General features: G+C 40.3%; 1 protein-coding gene across 1 annotated transcript; it reads right to left on the minus strand.

Moving 5' to 3' along the window:
• Positions 1 to 1,238: 1,238 nt before the first annotated feature.
• On the minus strand, positions 1,239 to 15,565 carry T265_01534 (hypothetical protein; the record flags this gene model as incomplete). The annotated part of the gene is made up of 2 exons (XM_009165575.1): positions 1,239 to 1,476; positions 15,311 to 15,565. 2 exons carry the CDS (start codon positions 15,499 to 15,501, stop codon positions 1,398 to 1,400), a joined length of 270 nt encoding a protein of 89 aa, XP_009163839.1.
• Between the last annotated feature and the right edge of the window lie 7,247 nt (positions 15,566 to 22,812).

Consider the following 22,812-nt stretch of genomic DNA (forward strand, 5'->3'; position numbering starts at 1 on the left):
CTGATAGATACCATTGTTTTGGTTCTGATTTATGTTGTATGAAACATCGCAGCGCTTTTCTGAAAATATTGGCAATGTTAAAACTGAAGAATGGGAATATGATGGAAGATTAGTAACTTTTTGGTTCATGTACAGGACCAAGTCAGGTTGTGCAACTTTTGGTGACGTTATACAAATACACAGCGCAAAGAAACATTAGCAGAGTCACAGCTTTGTCCTCCATATTTCGAGGGGAGGTAAACGGGCATTGAAGAGTTCTGCCAAAGTTCATCGGGTTGTAATTACAGCATTGCCTACCTAGAACACCAGTAATGAGAAGCGACTTTGGCAGCGGTTTGCGTTGTCAAGATAATCGTCCTCGCAGTTAGGAGCAAGTTGGAATGAACGCTCATAAGGAAAGCGTATACATATATCATGAACTTGTACTCACAAATTAATCTGGTTCTCAGAAACTGAAAGTATTCCTAATGTGGTGGTTTGATCTCGGTTTAATTTCGTTAACTGCCTTCTCTAACTCCTAGCAGATTTTTTCACTCATTCTGTGCCGTAAGTTTGGCATAGATGCGTTTGGCTCCAGTCACGCAAGCTATTGGGTTCTATGAACTCCCGAGACCCCATTTAACGGACAAACGCAATGTCCGTAGGCATGTGAACAGAAAAAAGTTTTGGTCAGCGTGATTTAAACTCACTCTTTAGAAGAGCAGTCTTTCTTGATATTTGGAAAGCAGTCAATTTTGTTGAGGAAAAACAGTCGGAAAAAATGAAACTACTGGCAATCACTTGTTAAATTCTTTGCACCTGCGTCTGGGAAATTTCATGACTTTAGCTTTTGCGGTAGAATGCTGCACCGTATATTCAAGTCAGCTGAAATGTTTACTCTCTCAAGGTCGAGATTTTGAAGATTGTGCGTAAATAGTCGGATAAGAGTTGCTTTGTCGCAGACATTGTGCAATTAAAGAACGGTCTATTTACTTCACAAAAGATCGATGCTTCCAAACAGTTGATGCCAGTATCTATAAATACAGGCGTTGCTAATCGATGTATCTCCAAATATGTCGCAGGTGAGAGTAGATGGCAGCGACAGTAATGAAGATCTGATCTTTCTTGAAGGTTACTCGCACGACCATTTTCAGTCTAACGTCAGCGCCCTTCTATTGTGAAAGAATTTTCTTGTGAATCAGGATTCCTATCCTGATAAAGTAGGTGAAAAAACGTAAAAACCACTATGATGAATGGAAAGTAAATCAATTAATCGCCTTATATTTGAAGCATAATTGAAATAAGAGGGAGGTGGTCAATATGGTACAAACTTGATTCCACAATGGAGTACCACAGTAGGTTAGAATTTTATATAATTGATCTGCCGTAGAGAGTTGTCCTGAGAAGTTGCATTGAAATCATGCCGTTTTGAACAGCAAAATGGCCAAATTTCCGACGTAAAAGTATATGAAGTAATTATTTTCGTGCGTCACGTAGCTGAGAAACAAAAACAAAGTAGAACGAAGGTAATGAAAATATGAGCACTTGGCTTGCAGTTCACTCGCGGACCAATGCATACCAGTGGCCAAGCGGAGCAAACAGATCCGTAGACGTCTGATTAACGAAAAAAATGAATATTCTACGTGTCACATTAGACTTTTCATCTATCTGCATCTTGTCAGGTCTCTGCAGCCTAGTAGACGACCATGTCTCGGAGATTACTTCAGTGTTTAACGCAGAAAAGTACGGACTTTTTGTGGGTAAATATTTTGAATGAATACGGCAAGATCTCAGGTTTATGTCGCTGAAAACTCCAACCACTCTAGGGGCATGCTTTTTTTTACTCCGTTACTCACGAGCCCACTTAGTTCCTCAAGTATGAGGACCAAAAACAAATTTGCATTCTAGTGTTTAGAGGCAAGTGAATCGTCTGTTCTACAGCTCGTTTGATGAGGTTTTTAGCAGTTGGAAATTGGTCTCCTAAAATTCATCAGTTTCCAAACATAAATCCAAGCATCGCGGGGAAGTAGCCTTGCTAGCGGGACATTGATTTTTCAACCCAAGTTTCGTCAGCTGACCACTGAAAATGAGCTACAGGTGTACCATTAGATAAGTAGTTCTTGTTGCGTGTACGACTTTGAAGAGTTTGTGTGGAGATCTTTCAATCTAAGGTGACTCAAGTTCACTATCGTTAAAAACACCTGAATAAAGTTGTACAGCTCTGTTTCCGGACACGGTAAATTTATTGTTCTAGGATATTTGCACTTTGACCACATGCGAAAACTGAAAGTGGATGTAGTTTACGTGTTTTTCTGAAGCGTTATTTTTGTGAATTCACTTTATGTGGTCCGAAAGCGAGCCCCAGGTTTATTTTCGTTTCATCAAGAATCATTTGGTCACAAGAGCCTCATTCATCCTGTCCCGGAAATTTGTTTATATATGCGCATTCTATAGAAGCACTTAGCAGGACTGGCAATTTGGATATTTTCGCTGGTCGTTTGAATGAGTGTGTGGTAGGTTGACGCTGTCTTGCCTTGTTAACGTTTTCCTCTCATTTCTCTGTTATGCCATTGTAAAAAGAACGCCAACACTTTAGTCTACTCAAAGCTTATTAAGTGTTAATGGGTGCTTTGGTTTAATGATATTTGGCACACCGCGGCAAAACTGTTCGGAAGCATTTTTCAACAGTGGGCTGTAACCTAAGCCTTGCGATTCTCTTTTGCACAAACTTATATGAGTTTTTTCCCTGTATACATTTTTGTAGAACGTTTCACATGGATTTTAAGTAGCTCAAACCATATTTCTCTTCTTTTTACGTTTCCAGTCACTTCTTTGTACTCTGATTACATCTTTAAACATTTTTCCGTAAGATGATTTACATTGCGCTTTGACCCCAAATCGTGCAAAAAGCAATTTTGTTTTCGTTTGCAGAATCAGAAATATAAAACGCAAAAACCATAAAAATGCAACAAAACGGAGTTAACATTCAGAATATCTAGGACAATTATTAGCCTTTCTATCTCCCACTACAAATCTCTTGTGCTTAAAACGATGACTTCCGTGGGAAAATGTACACTCATTACGTACTGCTGTTGCCAGGATTCTGCTCCTCTGTTCAGACTTTGTGATGATACAGTCTGGGTAAAAAAGCAATAGGCAATTTTCGTTGCTCCCAGTGAACAGGACAAGACTAAAGGATCTCGAAATATCTGCCACCGATAAGGAAAACAAATACACAGCAATGAAAACGGATCAACATTTGATAAGACAGTATAGAGTTTGTATTCCCACCATCCGACTAGTTTACAGCTCTAATTAGAACACATTTTGAGACTGCGGCTGCTTTTTTGTGTTGCTTACAACAAATGCCGCATTATTGTACGGAATCTGTTGAAGCGGGAGTAATATAAGTACACATCCTACAATTACCGCGTCGCTGGTATGAATCGGAAACCTGTTTACTCCAACATTCTACACCTGTATTTTCCGTAAATAATGTAGCATTTAGGTAAGGGCCAGTTTATCACTCAAAAAAGAAGCTTAGGAAAAACGCGATGAAATAAATTATAACACCACTTTATTTGAATATCCATGTTTAATGCTGACCGTGCACTGAGTCACACATTTCCTACACTCACTCACTTCGGGACATTCACTGTAGGGCTCCAAGCCTAGTTGCCACAAATTTGCCGGTGGCGAATTGCTGCACTAATAAAAACACCAAGATGAGAACACTGAACGATTCCGTTGACGTATACCGGATATAAGAGGAGACAGTTAAGTTAGAAGTGGTTCTTGGTTGGTCAGTTGTCTGCCTTTAACTGACGCTTAAACGTTGGCTTCTGCAGAGATGCATTTTGACTCCATGAAGGAAATGATTCGGCAAAATTATGTAAAATATGGCTTTGTCTTTAATTACGCTAACAGAATACTACTGTTTCTGGAGCCTTTCTCAAGAGAAAGCCTACAGGCTATGACAAAACACCACAAAATGAGCTTGTCTGAGCTCTTTTCGAAAACGACAGTCATCATTTATTTCACCTTTTTAATGATATTCCTGAACCTCATTGGGTAATGCTTGTCTCATGCTTAGTTTGGCATGATGTTTAATTCATATGCTTCGTTCACATGGCTTAACACCCATGTGATAAGAGAGAGATAAAGATGGGTTCCTCGTTAAGGCTGAGGTTATTTGTGCATGTGCGCATTTCATGAATGGAGTTTGAATATCACAAGTCCTTAACTGGTTAGACGGAAGCAACACAAAACCGGTGGTGCGTTTCCAGAGAATTTTCATCGTGAGTAATGTGTTTTGTATAAACCCTGTTCTTATCTCAGCAGGAGGTAACTGTGGAATGGACCTACATGTCAGCAAATTAGCTGATAACGCAAACAGCTGTTTATCTGCAGGTGTTTTTCCCGACGCTGCTGTATGATTCTAGCCATTCATAGGACATACATAGCGACTTATTTATGTCTCTATGTTCTTAAATAGCCGGTCCACACTCCGGGTAATTGAAACCAAGGCCTTGATAACTTGGTTGCTATGTGGTGTCTGAGTCCGCAGACATTCAATTTCAATGTGAAGGATAGCCGCAGTTGATATTCATGACCGTCGGGTGTTATATCCAGAGGGAGGCCGATGAATCATCGCTTACCTCGTTTCTGGAATTATTTCACACAGGTTTGTTTCAATAGGAAAGTACTGTTTGACTAGTGTTTGTACTAACAGTGGTCTCGAACTGGAGGGTGTCATGCTTGCATTGCGTACAGCTTCGTTATGTGTTTTCGTTCATATTGGATGAATCTGCTTTTAAGCTTGTTCCACACCGTGCAGCCGGTACAGTAGAATCACAGTGGGCCATTTCACACCTGCAAGTTTTACCCCTTCAGCTATCGAGAAAGACGCACATAAGTGCTAGATGAATGGATCACTGTATTTTATTTTTTTCATATTTTGGAAAAAATAACGCAGAGGATAGAGTGTCGAAGCCGACAGAATATTGCTAAATACTCCGAAAGTGGTGTCACCTAATATAAAGCTTCTGGAATTTGTGCCCGACAATTTCTGGGAGTCGCATACGAATGCTTACTGGGTAACAATGTCTGCCTACGTTATTTACTTTGTAATCGTCTTTACCAAACAACACCAGAAGAATTAACAGAATAATACATATTTTGCGGATATAATTTTCCAGTTGGTTGGCAGTAAATCTCGCGCACTTACGAACGCCCGTCCTTGTGTGCTTTGTTTATCACATGATGCTCTTTTCGTGTGACATCTATCGTCGCCGCCCCGACAGCCAACACATGTCAATATCGCGTGACAAAACGATTTAAGTTATTTCCACCAACCTAACGTTATCCCACAAACTTACAAGTCCCAAACACTCCGAGATTCTTCCTTATCAAAAGGTGAAACCTGGTTTTAAGAAGTTTGACGTGTGCATCACATTTTTAACTTAATTTTTAGCGGACGCTAGTTAGGTAAATGCTCTGCATTTTGTCCTCAATTGTATCAGTGAGGGATATGAAAGGAGTCTGGCAATAATTTCAAAATAATTTGCGCACTTCTCGCTCAACGGAGTTAAATTGGGCACAAAACGAGATATACACCATTGGCAACTGCAACACGTAACCACGTAACCGAAAACTGAGTGCGTCCTGATATTGAAAATGCTGATGGCATGAACAAGATTACGCAGCATGATCACCAACCTAACGTTATCCCACAAACTTACAAGTCCCAAACACTCCGAGATTCTTCCTTATCAAAAGGTGAAACCTGGTTTTAAGAAGTTTGACGTGTGCATCACATTTTTAACTTAATTTTTAGCGGACGCTAGTTAGGTAAATGCACTGCATTTTGTCCTCAATTGTATCAGTGAGGGATATGAAAGGAGTCTGGCAATAATTTCAAAATAATTTGCGCACTTCTCGCTCAACGGAGTTAAATTGGGCACAAAACGAGATATACACCATTGGCAACTGCAACACGTAACCACGTAACCGAAAACTGAGTGGGTCCTGATATTGAAAATGCTGATGGCATGAACAAGATTACGCAGCATGATGAGCCAAACAAGACACACGATCATCTGTCTCTACCTAAGCAATGTTCGCCCAACGCTCATCATTTTGCTGTTCACCATGGTAGATGATGCGAACAATAGCACAGAATGGCCAAACGTGTTGATGTTCCCTGTAGGGAGCAGTATTTGGACGTGAACGTTCACTTGCAACCATCCGATTGAGACCACTTTTCCATGCCTGCAGATGTGGCGTTACATTTGGACTACCCTATCTATATGACTGTGTGGATTTTTGATGGCTAGAGTCAAAATGCAACAAGTAACTCCTGTACTGCAAACCAATCCATTCCCGATACTCGTGCGTAATAACTGACACACAGGGTAGATACGGTTCCAAAAGGTGTTACTTGACGAACCGAGCCAGCAATTGGATAGGTGAAACCTGCGTCCAACTCTAGGGATCCATTTTTCCTGATAACTCCGGAAATCCCCAGTTGAGAGAGGAGATACCTCACTTGAGAATCATTGGGAAAAACAGCCAGTTCTAAGTCGTACTTTGGAAGATGAACATCTCTACCGTTTGTCTAGAATCTTTGTGTTTTATTTGCGCCCTGCCCCGTTGTACTGGCAACACCACATTTACTTTCTTCGGTGAATCATGCGCTTCATGAAGGTGACCTTCAATGACCCAGACTGCCTGCTGAAAACCCTACTGACAGATGTAGGTCACTGATGAGGTCAAGTTTGATGAAGACCGACAGAGCGGAATTAACACGCGTACTACCGACAACGCACATCTTCTACATGAAGATAAGAACATGTAGTCATCAGATAAAAATACCATGGATACACTAGTTAATCCAACGACACCGGTAGTCATTTTGTGCAAGGCCAAGTTTAGAAGAATTTATAAATTCAATCTAAATTCAAACTAAAATCTCTTGGAAAGTCGCGGTGGTACCGCACTCCCTTAACTACTGCGATTGTGTCAGGTAACGCCGCACACTGCTATTATGAGAAGCCTTATTCATAGGATTAATTGCTTAGTTCCATTTTTATTGCAAACTCTGTTTGAGTTGTGTTTAAACTGGTCAGGATAAGCCATATAAACAATCCACATTGAAGCCACGAGATGACTGAAACCTTTCATAGAAGAGAAGGATATCTACGGTTTTGTGAAGGCATCCAACCGCTGTCTTCATCACCCTCATTCTTCAACTGCTAATAACCTAGTTTTTCAGTGGGTATTGCTGGAATTGTGTTTCTGCCTGACTCTCATGTCAAATACAGGACTGAAAGGATTCATTTAAGTTCCTTCACAAGGGGCTACAATCTTTGAGCTATTACACGCTTTAGTGAGTGAATTATGCCGAATAGCTGGTGATTTTGCTGTCCTGGTTTGAATAAACCCCACTCAAAGTAAGGTCTGAGTGCTGTGCAGTGGCGTACATATTTCGTCATGTTAAATCAAATTCTGGAAGGGTTTGATGAGAATTCTACCCTGGGATGCCCCATTATGACCCACAAGGCTGAAGAAGCAACGAGTGTTTTGTTGTGCTGACGGAGATGGTTGCGGCATAAATGACATCAGTGAGCTCGATAACTGTCCCCGGTGCGTAGCTTAACAGCATGATGAGAGATATCCACCTAAGCGATAGACAAACGACAGGATCCAACCGTACATGACTGTCTTCTTGGAGAGTCGATAGGTCATGTCTAGTTTCGGCGTTTCCATAGTTGTCACTCTAGCAGTAATTACTCTTTTAAAATGCCGAGACCCGAATTATCCCCAGGATAACGACGACTTACTTTCAATCAGTCGGTGTTACTGGAATGCCTTGCAGTTGCAGGCTAACACCGCTGAGATACAAATGTTCGTCACAGATGGTATTCCATTTGGTAACATAAGCCAGAATAAAAGCACATGTGACACTGTTTCCTCAAAATCCAACTTATTAAAATTGCAGAAAGGCAACTGACGCAATTTTTACTTGCTTCGTTCTACTCTTATTTTTACCAGTTGTCCATAAAGACCATACACATAGGGCTTGCAGTCAACGAAACTTCACTGATAAACACTAAATTTGTGCTCCCGATGGTGATGATGGGGTGTTAGAAATGCTTCCCTCTGCTGACCAAATATTTTAGCACTTTATGGTGCGGACAAAAAATTGAAATGAATGCTGTGTCACAACAAAAAATCATCAGTGAGTGACGCGGGACATGGTAGCATAAACCATTGCGTCTAGGCGATTTTATTGCTACCAATCTAATATAGACTTTTTCTACCAACAGATTGATGAGGTTTTCACAGATGGCTGGTTTTCACTCGCTGGTACATTTTTATCCATGAGAAAGAACCAACTAACTGTTAATGATGACAGCGCAAAAAGTTACAAATGGATGGATTACAGTTTGTCGCTTGATCTCCAGGCTATCTTTCACCCAGCTAATCAGCTTTATGCTGGATGTGGCCAAATGATTTACTAGCATTCTTACTTAGTGCACAAAAAACAACTCCAGATGATAAGTTACTCCGCGTGAATCACTGAAAAAAACCTGGACCTGTTAGAACAATAACTTTTCGCTTTCACTTATGAAATAGGGGTCGCAGTGTTGAAAACAGAGGTACCTGAAGAACCGACTAAACAACAGCTTAAACCGAACTATAGAGTTTTATTCAGGATGTTTTATCCGAATATAGGGGCTGAAAAGAAAAAAAGTTGTTTTTGTTCTTCTAGCCGAACTACTCGTAAATATTAGGCTATTATTCGCCCTTTTCGACGGAAAACCAAGGACGATCCAATTCAACATGGATACGAAACTTCACGTTGTCGTCAAGAATCTGACATTTCTGCGGACCATGTCATCTGTCAGTTCACTTTAAGAACCCGAGAGACATTGGTTGAACAATCACTGCCTCCTTAGAAGACAAAAAAATTTGGATACCCGCGACGAGACAATAATAATCTGGCACTCTTTCTACCGCCGAAAAAGCAGTGTTAGCGGTTGTGAGGCAGCTGCTCACCATGTGTCATTCTTTCCCCTCAGAAAATCTTTCATAAGCACGTTATTCAGGAGATTACCATGAGATTTTACATCCAGCAACTCTGTGCTGACTAGACTGAAAAAGCTTATTTTATGTGCGCAAACGCTGCCGACTAGCAAAAATTTGGCTATCTTGGGCTAAATCTTTAACAGTTCCAGACACTTACAAAAGTTTCCACGTGTTATCTTGTTGTTACCACCATGTTACTGGTCAATAAGTGTTGGCTTTTAGTGTGGACGGCTAAAGAAATTAGAAGCTTGAAAATCCCTTCCTTCTTTAGGTTTGCGATCACGTTGTTAACGTTGTACTATTGGTTGCAGATAATAAACATGTTTCAGTACGTAGCAGAAAGCACAACTATCGCAAAAGCTTGTTTCTCGTACTTGATAAGGCAGCTCGAGTGGCTTAAGAACGCATTCATACCCCACAAGACCGAATTAAATCTAACACAAACACGCGATCTCTGAATTGAAACATTATTACAATGTCTCAGGTCTGTATTCATTTTTTCGGCACAGATTGCAATTTACCAATTTCTTATGTCAATATTTTTAATATAAACGCCACGACACTGCCACTGAGCCTTCTACCGCCAGTTTATTTCATTAAAACTACCGATTCTTGATCAGTACAAGCATGAATAACTTTAATGCAACGTGGATTCATCAAGCTGTGTTATCTGCATGTGGACAGGAGCCTCGGGCAACACTCTTTTACACCTGCTACATAGATGATCGGCTGCATCACTCGATCGTTCGTTGGAATGGCTATGAAATCAGTTGGCTGGCCATTAGAATGGATAGTTGATCAGTGTGTTTTAATGTTTTTGTGGCTTTCATAAAATTCAACACATTGCGGTCAGTGTAGACAAATAAAGGGTAAAATCTATGAACAAAGAAATGTAGGGTGGATTAGATAGGATAGGATAATAGCTAGGGTAATAGGATAGAATAGAGTATGACGATTTCCTGAAGCTAAGCAAAAGCTTTCTATTCCATTATTCGGTACTAGGTAGCTGTTTTTCTAGCCATGTATCTATCTATCTACATATCTGCCTGTCTATATATTTGACTATCCATCTATCTATCTATCTGTCATCTATCCTATCTATCTATCTATCTATCTATCTATCTATCTATCTATCTATCTATCTATCTATCTATCTATCTATCTATCTATCTATTATCTATCTATTTACTTATCTGTCTATCTACCCATCAATTTATCTATCTATCTATCCATTGCCCATCTGCATATGTACCCATAATTACTAGTGAACCTTAAAATGGCAACTAAATTGAGACAAAAACTTTGCTCACAGTGTACGTATTTTAATGTGTGAAATCACCGTTGCGGGAGAGACGCATGTCTGGGACTCTAGGAATTACATTGCATTCCTGGCATCTCGGAGGCCTCTGCACTTGCGGTGATCTTGGAACACAAACCGTCGAATGAGTAAGATAACACTACCAACAAGGCGCATGGGGGTTCCGTGTTTCAGGACTTCTGAGCAGTGTCCCAATAAAAATATCATTTTCAACCTCTTCTAAATGTTTGTCCCTACTGTGCCAAATTTTGTTTTTGTTCCAGTTTGTTTAAATGAAAACCGCAAGATTAACAGTGACGACCCCGCGTGTGCATTAGTAGCTACTGGTCGGAAACCGCTACCTATGAGACGCGCTACATAACGCCTACATTGTTGAGCTTCTATTAGACACACCATGGCACAAGACCTGGGACCGATTAATGTATTGATCTACCCGTATTGCACAAAAACTCCATGCAGCAACGCTTCTAGTCTTCCCAGACTCACTCAACTGTGTCATACACTTTGAGGAGTGCGTCAGCTGCCAGCGACAGTATTTCGCAAACACGAAGGGAGCAAATCGACTTACTTAGGTTTTATCCGTGATTTTGAAGAAGAATAGCACGACCATCTCTCCCAAAGGAGAGAGTTCCACACACCTCGAAACACTTTAAGTTCTTATCAAGGCCATTTCCGGCGCCTGTTAGTATATCTGTGAACTGCAGTAACATATTTGACATAATGGTACAGAACAGTTTTAGTGAAGGATTTGAAAGGGTGTATCGTTTTCTTCACCTGAATGGGCGGAATTAGCTATTGTTTGGTAACGTGCACAGATCGCGCATGTCACTCCCCGCTGGAGGACCCTATGTTTTATTCATTTCCTAAAATGTGTCTGCAGAATGAGGCGCATGACAGCTGGAGGGGATTTATAGGCTTTCAGCAACGGCACTTTACGTGACTACTTCGAAACGGAGGGAGAAAACTGAAGAAAGCTTTTGCTTAGCTTCAGAAAATCGTCATACTCTATTCTATCCTATTACCCTCGCTATTATCCTATCCTATCTAATCCACCCTACATTTCTTTGTTCATAGATTTTACCCTTTATTTGTCTACACTGACCGCAATGTGTTGAATTTTATGAAAGCCACAAAAACATTAAAACACACTGATCAACTATCCATTCTAATGGCCAGTCAACTGATTTCATAGCCATTCCAACGAACGATCGAGTGATGCAGCCGATCATCTATGTAGCAGGTGTAAAAGAGTGTTGCCCGAGGCTCCTGTCCACATGCAGATAACAGCTTGATGAATCCACGTTGCATTAAAGTTATTCATGCTTGTACTGATCAAGAATCGGTAGTTTTAATGAAATAAACTGGCGGTAGAAGGCTCAGTGGCAGTGTCGTGGCGTTTATATTAAAAATATTGACATAAGAAATTGGTAAATTGCAATCTGTGCCGAAAAAATGAATACAGACCTGAGACATTGTAATAATGTTTCAATTCAGAGATCGCGTGTTTGTGTTAGATTTAATTCGGTCTTGTGGGGTATGAATGCGTTCTTAAGCCACTCGAGCTGCCTTATCAAGTACGAGAAACAAGCTTTTGCGATAGTTGTGCTTTCTGCTACGTACTGAAACATGTTTATTATCTGCAACCAATAGTACAACGTTAACAACGTGATCGCAAACCTAAAGAAGGGAGAGATTTTCAAGCTTCTAATTTCTTTAGCCGTCCACACTAAAAGCCAACACTTATTGACCAGTAACATGGTGGTAACAACAAGATAACACGTGGAAACTTTTGTAAGTGTCTGGAACTGTTAAAGATTTAGCCCAAGATAGCCAAATTTTTGCTAGTCGGCAGCGTTTGCGCACATAAAATAAGCTTTTTCAGTCTAGTCAGCACAGAGTTGCTGGATGTAAAATCTCATGGTAATCTCCTGAATAACGTGCTTATGAAAGATTTTCTGAGGGGAAAGAATGACACATGGTGAGCAGGTGCCTTACAAAGTAACTTATGTTTGCAGAGACACATGTGCGCGCTGGGAATATTCAGTCGGTCGTTAATAGTTCCACTCCAAAGAGGAAGAAACTTCGTCATGGATTTCAAAAACGAAATCACGTGGCATTACTTTCATCTGAAATTATCTGTTTCGTAGAAATGCCATTATAACAGCAAGATACTGAACAGAGGTAATGTGTGCCGTTTATGTGGTGCCCGTTGGTGTTTTTTGGACGAATGTATGCGTTTATAGTGCCTTCTTATCGAAGCGTGGCCCCTAGAATTTCCCGGTCGAGGATGCGAAGCAAAGGCTCTCTGAAAGTGGACAGTTATTTTCCGACTGTAGTGATCCCAATGCATAATAAGTCGGAAATAGACACTTGCCGACCCGGTATCCTACTGGTTCAAAATTTAGCATTCAGCTTTCGTAGGTCTCACGATTTGTAAACACGCAAGATTGTTATGTTTCCCAATAAACCATGCGTTTCTCGTGAGTTTGTAGAGTACGTCACGGATTGCCGGATGGCTAAAAGTAAATAACTGTCACAGGGCTGACTTGCCTATCCCCCAAGTTTAACCTGGTTACAGTGACAACACAAAGCGATGATGAGATCTATGTTTCTCGATCATCAGAAATTAGGTGATAGTTCTCATGCGCTTCACATGAGTGTCTTGTACATAATCAGCTCCTAACCTTCAACTCCTAACAAACAAGGGTTTCATGACTGTAGATACCCAACGCCCGCAAAATATGCTTCAGTAACATAATGATATTATCAACATAAAGAAGCCAACAATGCTATGAGTTCGGCGACGGTTCGAAGGCGTTCAAATGCATAGTGGCGAAGATTCCTTATAATCAATTATTTGACGAAAGGCTAAAAGTCAATACCACAGCAACCACGTCATCGCCATATTGCCTAAGATCAGAAGCTTCTTTTTTTCCAGTTCTGTTCACACGTTGTTTATGTCTGGAGAATTTTGTGTCATTTATGCCATAATATTTTTACTGTACAGTTATTCAAAATATCGTTTGCGATTTCAGAGTTACTACACATAATTGAAATAGGAAACTGCGGATCGCATGTGAAAAAATGTACGTGCGCAAATTCAATAAATCAAAAAGGGCTTTGTCCCGTCATCTTAGCGTTAAACAGCATCAACTCCCACAAAAAGCAGAATCAAAAGAATACCATCTTAAATGTTATGTTTATCTGACCGTGAATTTTACCGAAATTCTTTTTCATTTATGGAAACAGTGCGGCGAACAACGTCTACCTCATTCAAACGAATGTGAAATAAGCTTGTGTAGCTCATGATGTAACGTGCACTACTGAAACAGAAGTTTATGCCGGACCCATATTTTCGGCTTCGGTTCTGGTACTTGTTCACAACAAGTGGAAGTCTAAAAGCACGCTTTTCATGGAACGAACAGTAAAAAACATACCTATCAAATTGATTGTCTGAGTTGGTTTCCTATGGAGGAAGCTTCACAAAGGATAGAAAACATGTTCGTTGGGTTAGTGGGTCGTTGTTGCGCCAACCACCAGCCTAACGCTACCCATCACTACGCTCCCCAATGGAGCAATGATGATGTCACCTCGATTGGTGATGAACCGTTTGCCATCAAATTACCCAGCCCAGAGAACAGGCCAACGACCATCTACGCTGCCTGAACTACCAACATTTTCCTCTATTAAAAACATTGACAAGCTAAGAACAACCAGATGAAGAAGCTTTTGTCCTCAAGTAGCCACCGCCCGAACTTAGAAGTGCACTTTGGAGAGATACCGCCAAAGACACCTGGTATGTTCAAAGGATCCTGTCTATGAACGCTATTGTGAACCTGTTAACAGAAATTATTTGGGTTATTGTGCTGCAGTTGAAGAACATCATAAACAAGAGTTTCAGTCGAGTCCTTCTTGAAACCAGATTGACCTGTTAACAGAAATTATTTGGGTTATTGTGCTGCAGTTGAAGAACATCATAAACAAGAGTTTCAGTCGAGTCCTTCTTGAAAACCAGATTGAAATGCAAATGAGTGTACTCGTCAAAATAAAATCTGACGGAAATTCTGGAACTGCGTTTACCTGATCAGATCTAAGAAAGGCGAAGTTGGTCGTGAGCTGTCGAGGAGTTTTTTATTGGGAATAGTTTCGTTCACGGAGTAAGTCAGTCCTCTTCGTAAGAAAATTAAATGCAAGCGATTGATCCGCAAGGCAATGTCTATCAACTTCAAGTTCATTCAAAAAGTCGCACATTTACATGCATAAATGTTATTGGCTGAATCCCCAACTTTTCACACGCAGCGCGCGTTTGATTCCTCACTGTAACACCGTGCAACCGTTTGCAACGAACTTAGCGCTTGTTTTCCTCTAATCAGCAACGAATGGTGTCTTCAGTCTGACCACCTCAAACCTCACTTAACTAATGTAGCATTTTTCGATTGATTCTTATCAGTTAGCTGCTGATGAAGACCAAGTGCAGTTCACAAAACTTTAAAAAGCAAAATGAACTGCTATCCTAAAACAATAATCTAAAAGGTGTGAATAAGGAAAAAGTGCCAGAATTCAAAATTTGCCGTTTAAAAACTACCGCAAATCTGAATTGAAGCAAAGGCCATTACACGTGTTTGGATATCAGATTCTGCCTGTCCATCTGAAGATACCTTCTCAAATATCAGTACCCTGCGAACTTAGAAGCAGTAGATTTGTTTAACAGGTTGTTTCTGGTTGATATTTTTTGCCGGTCAAAGTGCGATTCCGATAACGACACTTGCAACCTTGCACTCGGGATGACATCATATTTTCCTAGACCATGAAACAAAATTCAGTGCCTACAATAATCCGATGCAAACTCTCAGAACAATTCGATTTATATCCTGTTTTGGTTCAGTCTTAGCGAACTCACCAAGGGTAATCTGCAGCACTTACCTTCCAAAATTTCGGCCCACTATGCAGTGCCAGTGTGTTGTGTATTTTTTATCAAACACCTTTTTGATGAACGCTGCAATTTCCTTTTCCACATGATACGATTCGATAGCCTGTTGGGCTTGATAAATTGCGTCTTGTTGCATTTCTTCAGACATATCCGCAGATTTGACCATAACATTCAACTCGGACATTTTTTAAAATCGAATGAACCGATCCGTTTTCAGAAACCGGGTTACATTGGTATCGTGTGCATTGCTGTTCAACTGCTTCCGATTATGTACACCTCAAACTTCGAACGCGTGTTTGGCATGGTCACACACTTCCAGAAACTAACCAATCGGAAACGCCGCCGGTTTCCTACAAAGTGCTGACCTGAATAACACCAATGTGTTTTGGTAGTCCGTAGAAAAAATGCGATACGGCTGCACAAAAATTATATCCTTGTCGGTTGCAAACATAAACTAGGTATTTATGGCAGTGTTATACTCGGAAAAAAAATCGTAAAAGAACAGGCATTGCGGACAGTTATGTAAGTGGACCGAACGACAGCAGCTAAGGGAGACTTTTGTTGACTTCACTTGATAAATGAGCTCTCTGGAATCATCGGAAATCTGAGATAAACATGCCATAGGTGCATACTTTTCAGAGCACAGAAAACAAAACGTGGGACTTCCGTAGTCGCTTAAACAACCTCCTAAGTTGACAGTGATGATTGACGTTATACGTAACCGGTCTCCTTGAATCTTTCACACTAACACCGGAGAATTCAAACAGTTCTATTAAAGCTAGATAGTTTTCATTCATTCAATATTGCATATAGCAACCATCAAATCTAAGTTCTATTTGAACAGCAAGCCGTACATGCTCGGCGAAGGAGATTTATTTGAGAACAGGTTTGGTTTTAACGGAGAGGGTACAGTAGACAAAAGAGAAATCAGACATTCAGCTGAGCATTTCATGAACAATAATACAATTAGCAAGTGAACGTGTGCTACAGTGTTCCACAAGGAATTATCATTATCTGCAATAACGAATTGGGGGGTTAATTTGCGGAAAGCAGGGTCACGGGATTAGGCAGTAAGACGAATAATGCATTTGAACATTGGTCATGTTCCACCAGTTGAAAGAATTATAGACATCACATATATGAAGATATTCTGAGCATCGCTTTGGTTTCCTAGAAGCAGGTTGAATCTTGATATTTCTAACAAGAGGTGAACTAATAGTGAAAGGAATAATGCCTTCGCTGCGTTGCTGTTTACCACAAAATGTCAACTGAACAGTTACAGACTGTTGGACAAGAAAGCAAAACTCTCTTGTGCATCTTGCTTACAAAAACTAAATATCCATCTTCTCCTTGAACGCATCTTCCTGGGTATTCATTGACTGTTGTTCAAATGCAAGTAAATATGACTCTACGAAATCATACTTTTCAAGAGACGTGAAGCGGATTTACGAGGAAAACCACTACTCGCATGCCCCCACATCATTAGTATCACAGTTACACCATTAGTATCGCTTCGCTTGCTGCCCGTTGAGTATCTTGTGAAACCAACCTCATTAGAAATGAGTGAAAAATGTTTATCGTGTGGACCGTTGAATCTCCTTCTTCTACTTGGGTGGAATTCTGAACAACAGAGCAGAACAATCCGAGCAGGGCCTGGTGATCCACCTAATCTTACAGTGTTTTCATTTAGGGTCATGGACTGACCGGAAAATTTTAAACAAGTATAGTGCTTGAAGACTCATCTTGAGAGTGATGTGTACTGGACATTCAGGCTTATGAATTAGGGCCGTCAGACGATAACTGCGCATTGCTGTGGTCAAAAAACGCAATCTGAATCACGTGCTATCTGGAGGAAGTGAAAAATCCACATTATAAAATCAAACCATAGAAAACCCGTTAGGTTGGTTTTCACCGTTAAAAATGCATATGAGTACATTTAACCTCACTGCACACGTCAGATGTTGCATCATAAAAAAGATGTAAAAGTTTCCATGGGTAGGGCAAAGTGTGATCGCATTTTAACATAGGACAATACGATTAATAGGGGCTTAGGATGGATATGAATTTGTATGTTTTATATCCGGTCATATGAATGCACAAATACTCAGGCGTCCCACAGCCGTAACAGTTTTGGTGATATTTTACTTTAAGCAAAGTTCCTAGAGTTATTTTAAGATCCCAATCGAACCATACACCAAACATGAACGACTTATATGAACGCTCGGTTAAAAAATTGATGTTCTTCGGGACAGAACTTATGATTCTGAGATCATTACATTATCACTTCGTTGAATTAGCCAATCAAAAGCATCCTCACCTAAACTGGCGTGTATGGCCTTAGTCTGGTTTTCCTTACGCTCCCCAAATATATTCACACCGTTGTTTGCATCCATTTAGACCAAACGAATGAGTAAAAGCTTGTCTGATATCCTTCACAGTTAAATGCATCATGTGAGAACAGACAATGATTTGAGCGTCTTCTGGGCACTCAGCAGGTGTCTAGTAAACTTGATCCAAAAGAAAAGTCATCCTATTTTGGTGGATATACGGTCTCCCAGAACGATGCGTTTGTTTGCCCGGCAGAGCAAGAAATTGTCGAAATGTTTTGGCGATTATTGTTCTGTTCATTTGAAACAATTCGATATTCTTTATAAATGACGAGATTTGAAGCGTAGTCGCGTCGACTATTCATGTTTTCAGTGAAGCCCCTGAAAATGGAATAGTTTGCACTTGGTTCTTGCCATTTCTCCTAGTGAGGAGTTTGGCTCTTGCAAGTGAGTGTGAAAGGTACCTTATGCCAATCAACTCCGAATCTATTTAGATTACATACATTAAAATCTGACCTTATTTTCTTGGCTGTCCTGTGTTTGCACTCGCCTAACACGGTAAGGCTTCTGGGTACAAGGTTTTAGCGTCACGGGATGTTCTTTTTTCAAATGAAAATTCGCGTAGGTTACTCCTTAGACCAACGGATAAATGTGCGAATTGACTTCAATCAGCATGGAGGTCGTAAACACCGATGAACGCCTTACCAGCAGGGACGGTCAATCAATCTGTTTTACGTTCCTAGGTAATATGGTGCTTAAAATTCCTAATTGCTGGCACCGGTAGATGGGAACGGATGTTTAGAGGTCAACCACCATCAGATCCAACGGAATTCAGCTAACACGTTAGCAGACTATGCTTCACTATTCAGTTGAGCTTTAGTTCCAGTAAATTTTCAAATGATTGTGCGTACAATTTTCTAGTGCTAATCAAGTATTTTTAGACTACTTTCACTAGCAGTGTAAATTACCCATGGTTCTAAGCGGTAGTGGAAGATGTATAAAGGTTGTGTTAACTTTCTGGTAGTCTCCAAACCTCAGCGTACATCAGGGATGAAAACTGGACAATCAAACGTATAATACCTTTTATCTAAGAGGTGATCAGATGACAGGTTTGCATAAACAACCTGAGTATTTGATTGTCCACTGTCACGATTTTTGACTTACCCACCAAATGGTCGTAGAGTGAATAACCTATAAATAAGTTTGGTCAGATTCGTTCGCATGTTCTTCAGGTCAACAAGAACGTGTAACCAGAAGTAGAAGGTTTGCGTGACTGACAGTTCTGTGCCAGCTGGCAGAAGTGTGCTAATTTGAAAGGTCAAATTCTCTTAAGACATTCTACAAGGCGTCTACCACTCACCCATTGTAAATGTTTTTACATGCGAAAAACGGCATCTTTATATTTTGATCCTTGGAAAACCGTACCACATTTATAGATTTACTGATCAGGAAAGATCGTGACTTGTCGCTCGTTACATCATCAGGTAGTCCTGTACCTCATGAGATTTAGCCATTCTAAACATGAAAACAATGCAAACGGCTTTGGCGTGATTAATATCGGCAGGTAATGAATGTGTATTCATATCACACTGATCCGTAAAATCCTTTGTTTGATCCGGTGAGATTTTGGTCTCAATTTTAGCGAACTGAAAAGTGTAACCGTAATTGAATTTTGACATCCATTTATTGAGCTGCAGTTTGTTAACCGACTGGGGCAAGGGGGCAAACATGTTGTTGGGTTGCTGTTTAGCTTCCGGGAATACCAGTTTTTTTAATATATACAATTACTGTAGATTTCAGTGATGAATGATGCTGTGCAGAAACTTCAGCGCAGCTCCTGAGTATACAGAAAATATACCGGATGAGGCACTTTTTGGAACTACTCTCCTTGACCTTTGCGAAATCCCACTGAGCTTTTCAAGGCCGTTTAAAGTGGGCTACCGTGTGCAAAAGAGGGCGCATAACTAACTCTTTGATTTTTTGTTTTCACAGTATCGTCAATCTTGTTGTCTGCTGGTCACTTTATCAGCAGTACCTAAGACGCACCATTTCGAAAAAACTGGTAGATTCCCGTAACGTGCTGAGAGAATAAGCTCGGACCTAGTCGTTGATTAGTTCTCTGCCGGTATCCAGCAAAACTCACGAAGCAATATTAGGTCCAAACATGTGGCACACGCTGTCCTTCAGCTTGAGCGTGAGATCGTTCTCGTCATTTGTTTACCTTTAAACAAATATGCTAGACAGGGAGTCGACGCAGCTTTATACAGTGATATTGTGTTCTCACTGAACGCAATCACAAATTCAATTATAGGCTTGCAGTTTTGTCAGAAGGTAGCAATTTCCTGTCAATTGGCGCAAAATGCTTCGTCCCCTAATCATATGGTTATTCATTTACCGAATGAAAACCATAGTAGACAAGAATATCGCAAGCGCAATCGGCAGACTGTTGAACAGCAAGCATTCACAGAAACTAAATCTAGCCAAGCAGATAAGAAAAGATATCCACTTATACTATCACGATGACTTACAAACATAAATTCTGAAAACTGCCAGTTTATTTTGAAATTGTGCGGTTCATTCTCACTTTGAGAAGACTCTCGGATTTTGCAGAAATATTTCGCTTGTCCTCAAAGCAGGACGAAATGTATTTTCATATCCCGAAAGTGCAGCAGAGGCTTGTTAGATCTAATGCCTTAGATTCAAGGCTGTTCCATGCTCCACATGGAGAACAGAGCACGGAACGCCGAACAAAAGCAAACTCAGGTTACGTGCAGAAATGTTTGACTTACCCACCAGGTGTTAAATTTGGAATCAGTCTTATCGGGATTGCTCTCAGATCGCCCGAAAACGAAGTTACACACTTAACCCAAAGACCGCGTGGATCACCATGCCGAACTACATCTGGTGTATCACCGCTTGAAGCGTTCGACGATGTGATAGACACGTTCCAGTTATCATGGTACATGTGATCATCCATTGTGTACATACAAGTCGTCCAATTTCTTTGTTGACCAGAAGACTAATATTCTGTTTCTCTGGGTATAAGCAACGTAAACTCTTCATGAAACTCCGAAATAGTACCAAAAATAGGTTCATGACATCATATGGAAAGCGCCAAAGCGAAGTGGAGTGCAAACTAATATCTCCCGTGTTTGGTGACGAAACTCCACAGACTGATTGCCAAACAGCGGAGCAAATCAATGATCACCTGATCAATTGCCGGAAAAAAAGGACTTTCGTCAACGGAGGCATAAACAAAACGGGTGGAATAGCTTCGCTTTTTGGCAAAAAGCATTTAAAATTTCTAAACTAGCTTTGACTAATCAATAACTATACTTTAGCTAAGTTAATGAATATCGCTCGACACCTGTCATTATGTAAAGCAACTGGGCGACATTCTTCAGGTTTCAGTATTTTCTGTCGGTTTGCGGGACGCTTTTTTAAAGCCTTTTGGGAACAAGAAAACATGAATCTAAGGGAAGTTATCAAGAATTACTGATTATCATGGCGCATCCAAAATGAACAGGTTGCGATGTCTGAAAACACCCTCTGAATTTCAATTCCTGGGATCGGATGAATCAAACGGCTACTTGCCGGAATGTTTCCCTAAGCTACGAAATAAGCGTTATTTAGAAATAAATTCGGCATGCGAAAAAGACGAAACCACAGAAAATTGTCGTGGTATAAAAAATTTGATCTTATTTGAGAGCAAATGTGTGGCGAGTTTCCAAATCTGTACAGTGCTCCTCAGAAAGTTTCGCCGTTTTGGGATGTTCAGTAAAGAATACGGACCTCATATGTCGTCGTTCAAGGTACATTTTCTTGTTTGCAAGGTCCAAACATTCCGTCACATTTTCGAATGAATTGCACGCAGACAGTCATTTTCTTAGTCGTTGACTATATTTGTGCATACATATGGAAATGCACGAACTTTTATTTAATTCTAGTTTTCGTACATGGTTATCAAATGTCGCTTACGGAATTTATATATTTGTGTTACTAACACGTCAATAAATCCCTACATAGACATGGTTTGGTAATGTTTCAAGCCAATCCGGAAACACCGTGTTTAATTTGCACGCGAAAGGTTCTAGTATGTGCGAACGACCTTTCATTATCTTTGGCTTGATGAACACAGGAGTGTGCGCTGCCTCGAGATCAATCTGCTAGCTGACTGAACACAGTTCAGGGTTTTTTCCAGGTGGACGTCAAGGTGACATGGCAAATTGCAGCTATTGGGCAATCAAATAACCCAAGTTCCAAACTGAAAAAAGGTCATCCCACTTATTTGTTTTCAATGTTTTCATGTACATGCACACAATGAGTGTCTTTGTAATCTCGGTAACTTATTAACTCACTCGATGTACCAATTACCCTGCTTGTCTTCTAAGTTGATCGGGAATATTTCAATACTTATAACCTCCTGTTCTTTCACTTAGATGTAGTTGAACGTTAGAGAAGTTCGTACGTTGACAATATTCCGTTCTTTCAATCTAGGTCCGTATAATGTCCCACAAATAAGGTCTTTGCGATTTTAAGTATTAATGAAGCGTTTGAGTGCGCACTTGCTTATTCATGGAGTTAGCAGTCAGGCAGGCTAACTCTGTTGCAGTTCAGTGGTAACCCAAAATTGGCTAACGGGTAGCGTATCCATATAAACGATTTTGAGGGCAATTCAGTGGCAATAGGGACAAATTGTTGCGTAAAAAGAACTGAAATTATAATTGATTTCTAGAATAATTTAAGGTTCGAAGAGGACAAACAAGGTGCAAACAGAATCACATTATAACGGCCAATGAGGGCAGGGTATACGTCAGTGTGGTGTCTAAAAATTATGCACCATCTAAGCATCTATCGTGTCCATGAGGGAATCAAACTGATAGGTAGCTCATTTACGGTAATCTCATTATCAGAGCCAATTTGTTATCATCTGTGGATGAAAAATTACAGCCTATTCAATAATCAATAATTAGTGGGAGTTTGTGCGCCCGGAAATGGATGTTTGCTTCGTTTAATCCCTGAAGATGGACTGATTATCCCCAGGATTCACCTTGAAAAATTCACTGAGACAGACCATATTTTGACTGAATATCAGTCAAATTCCGCGACTTTATCAACCACTGAGACATGGCATTTAGTATGGCATCTTAACCTTTTTATTCTCTGTG

This window comes from Opisthorchis viverrini, assembly GCF_000715545.1.
Source record: "Opisthorchis viverrini unplaced genomic scaffold opera_v5_16, whole genome shotgun sequence".
Taxonomy (NCBI): Eukaryota; Metazoa; Platyhelminthes; class Trematoda; order Opisthorchiida; family Opisthorchiidae; genus Opisthorchis; species Opisthorchis viverrini.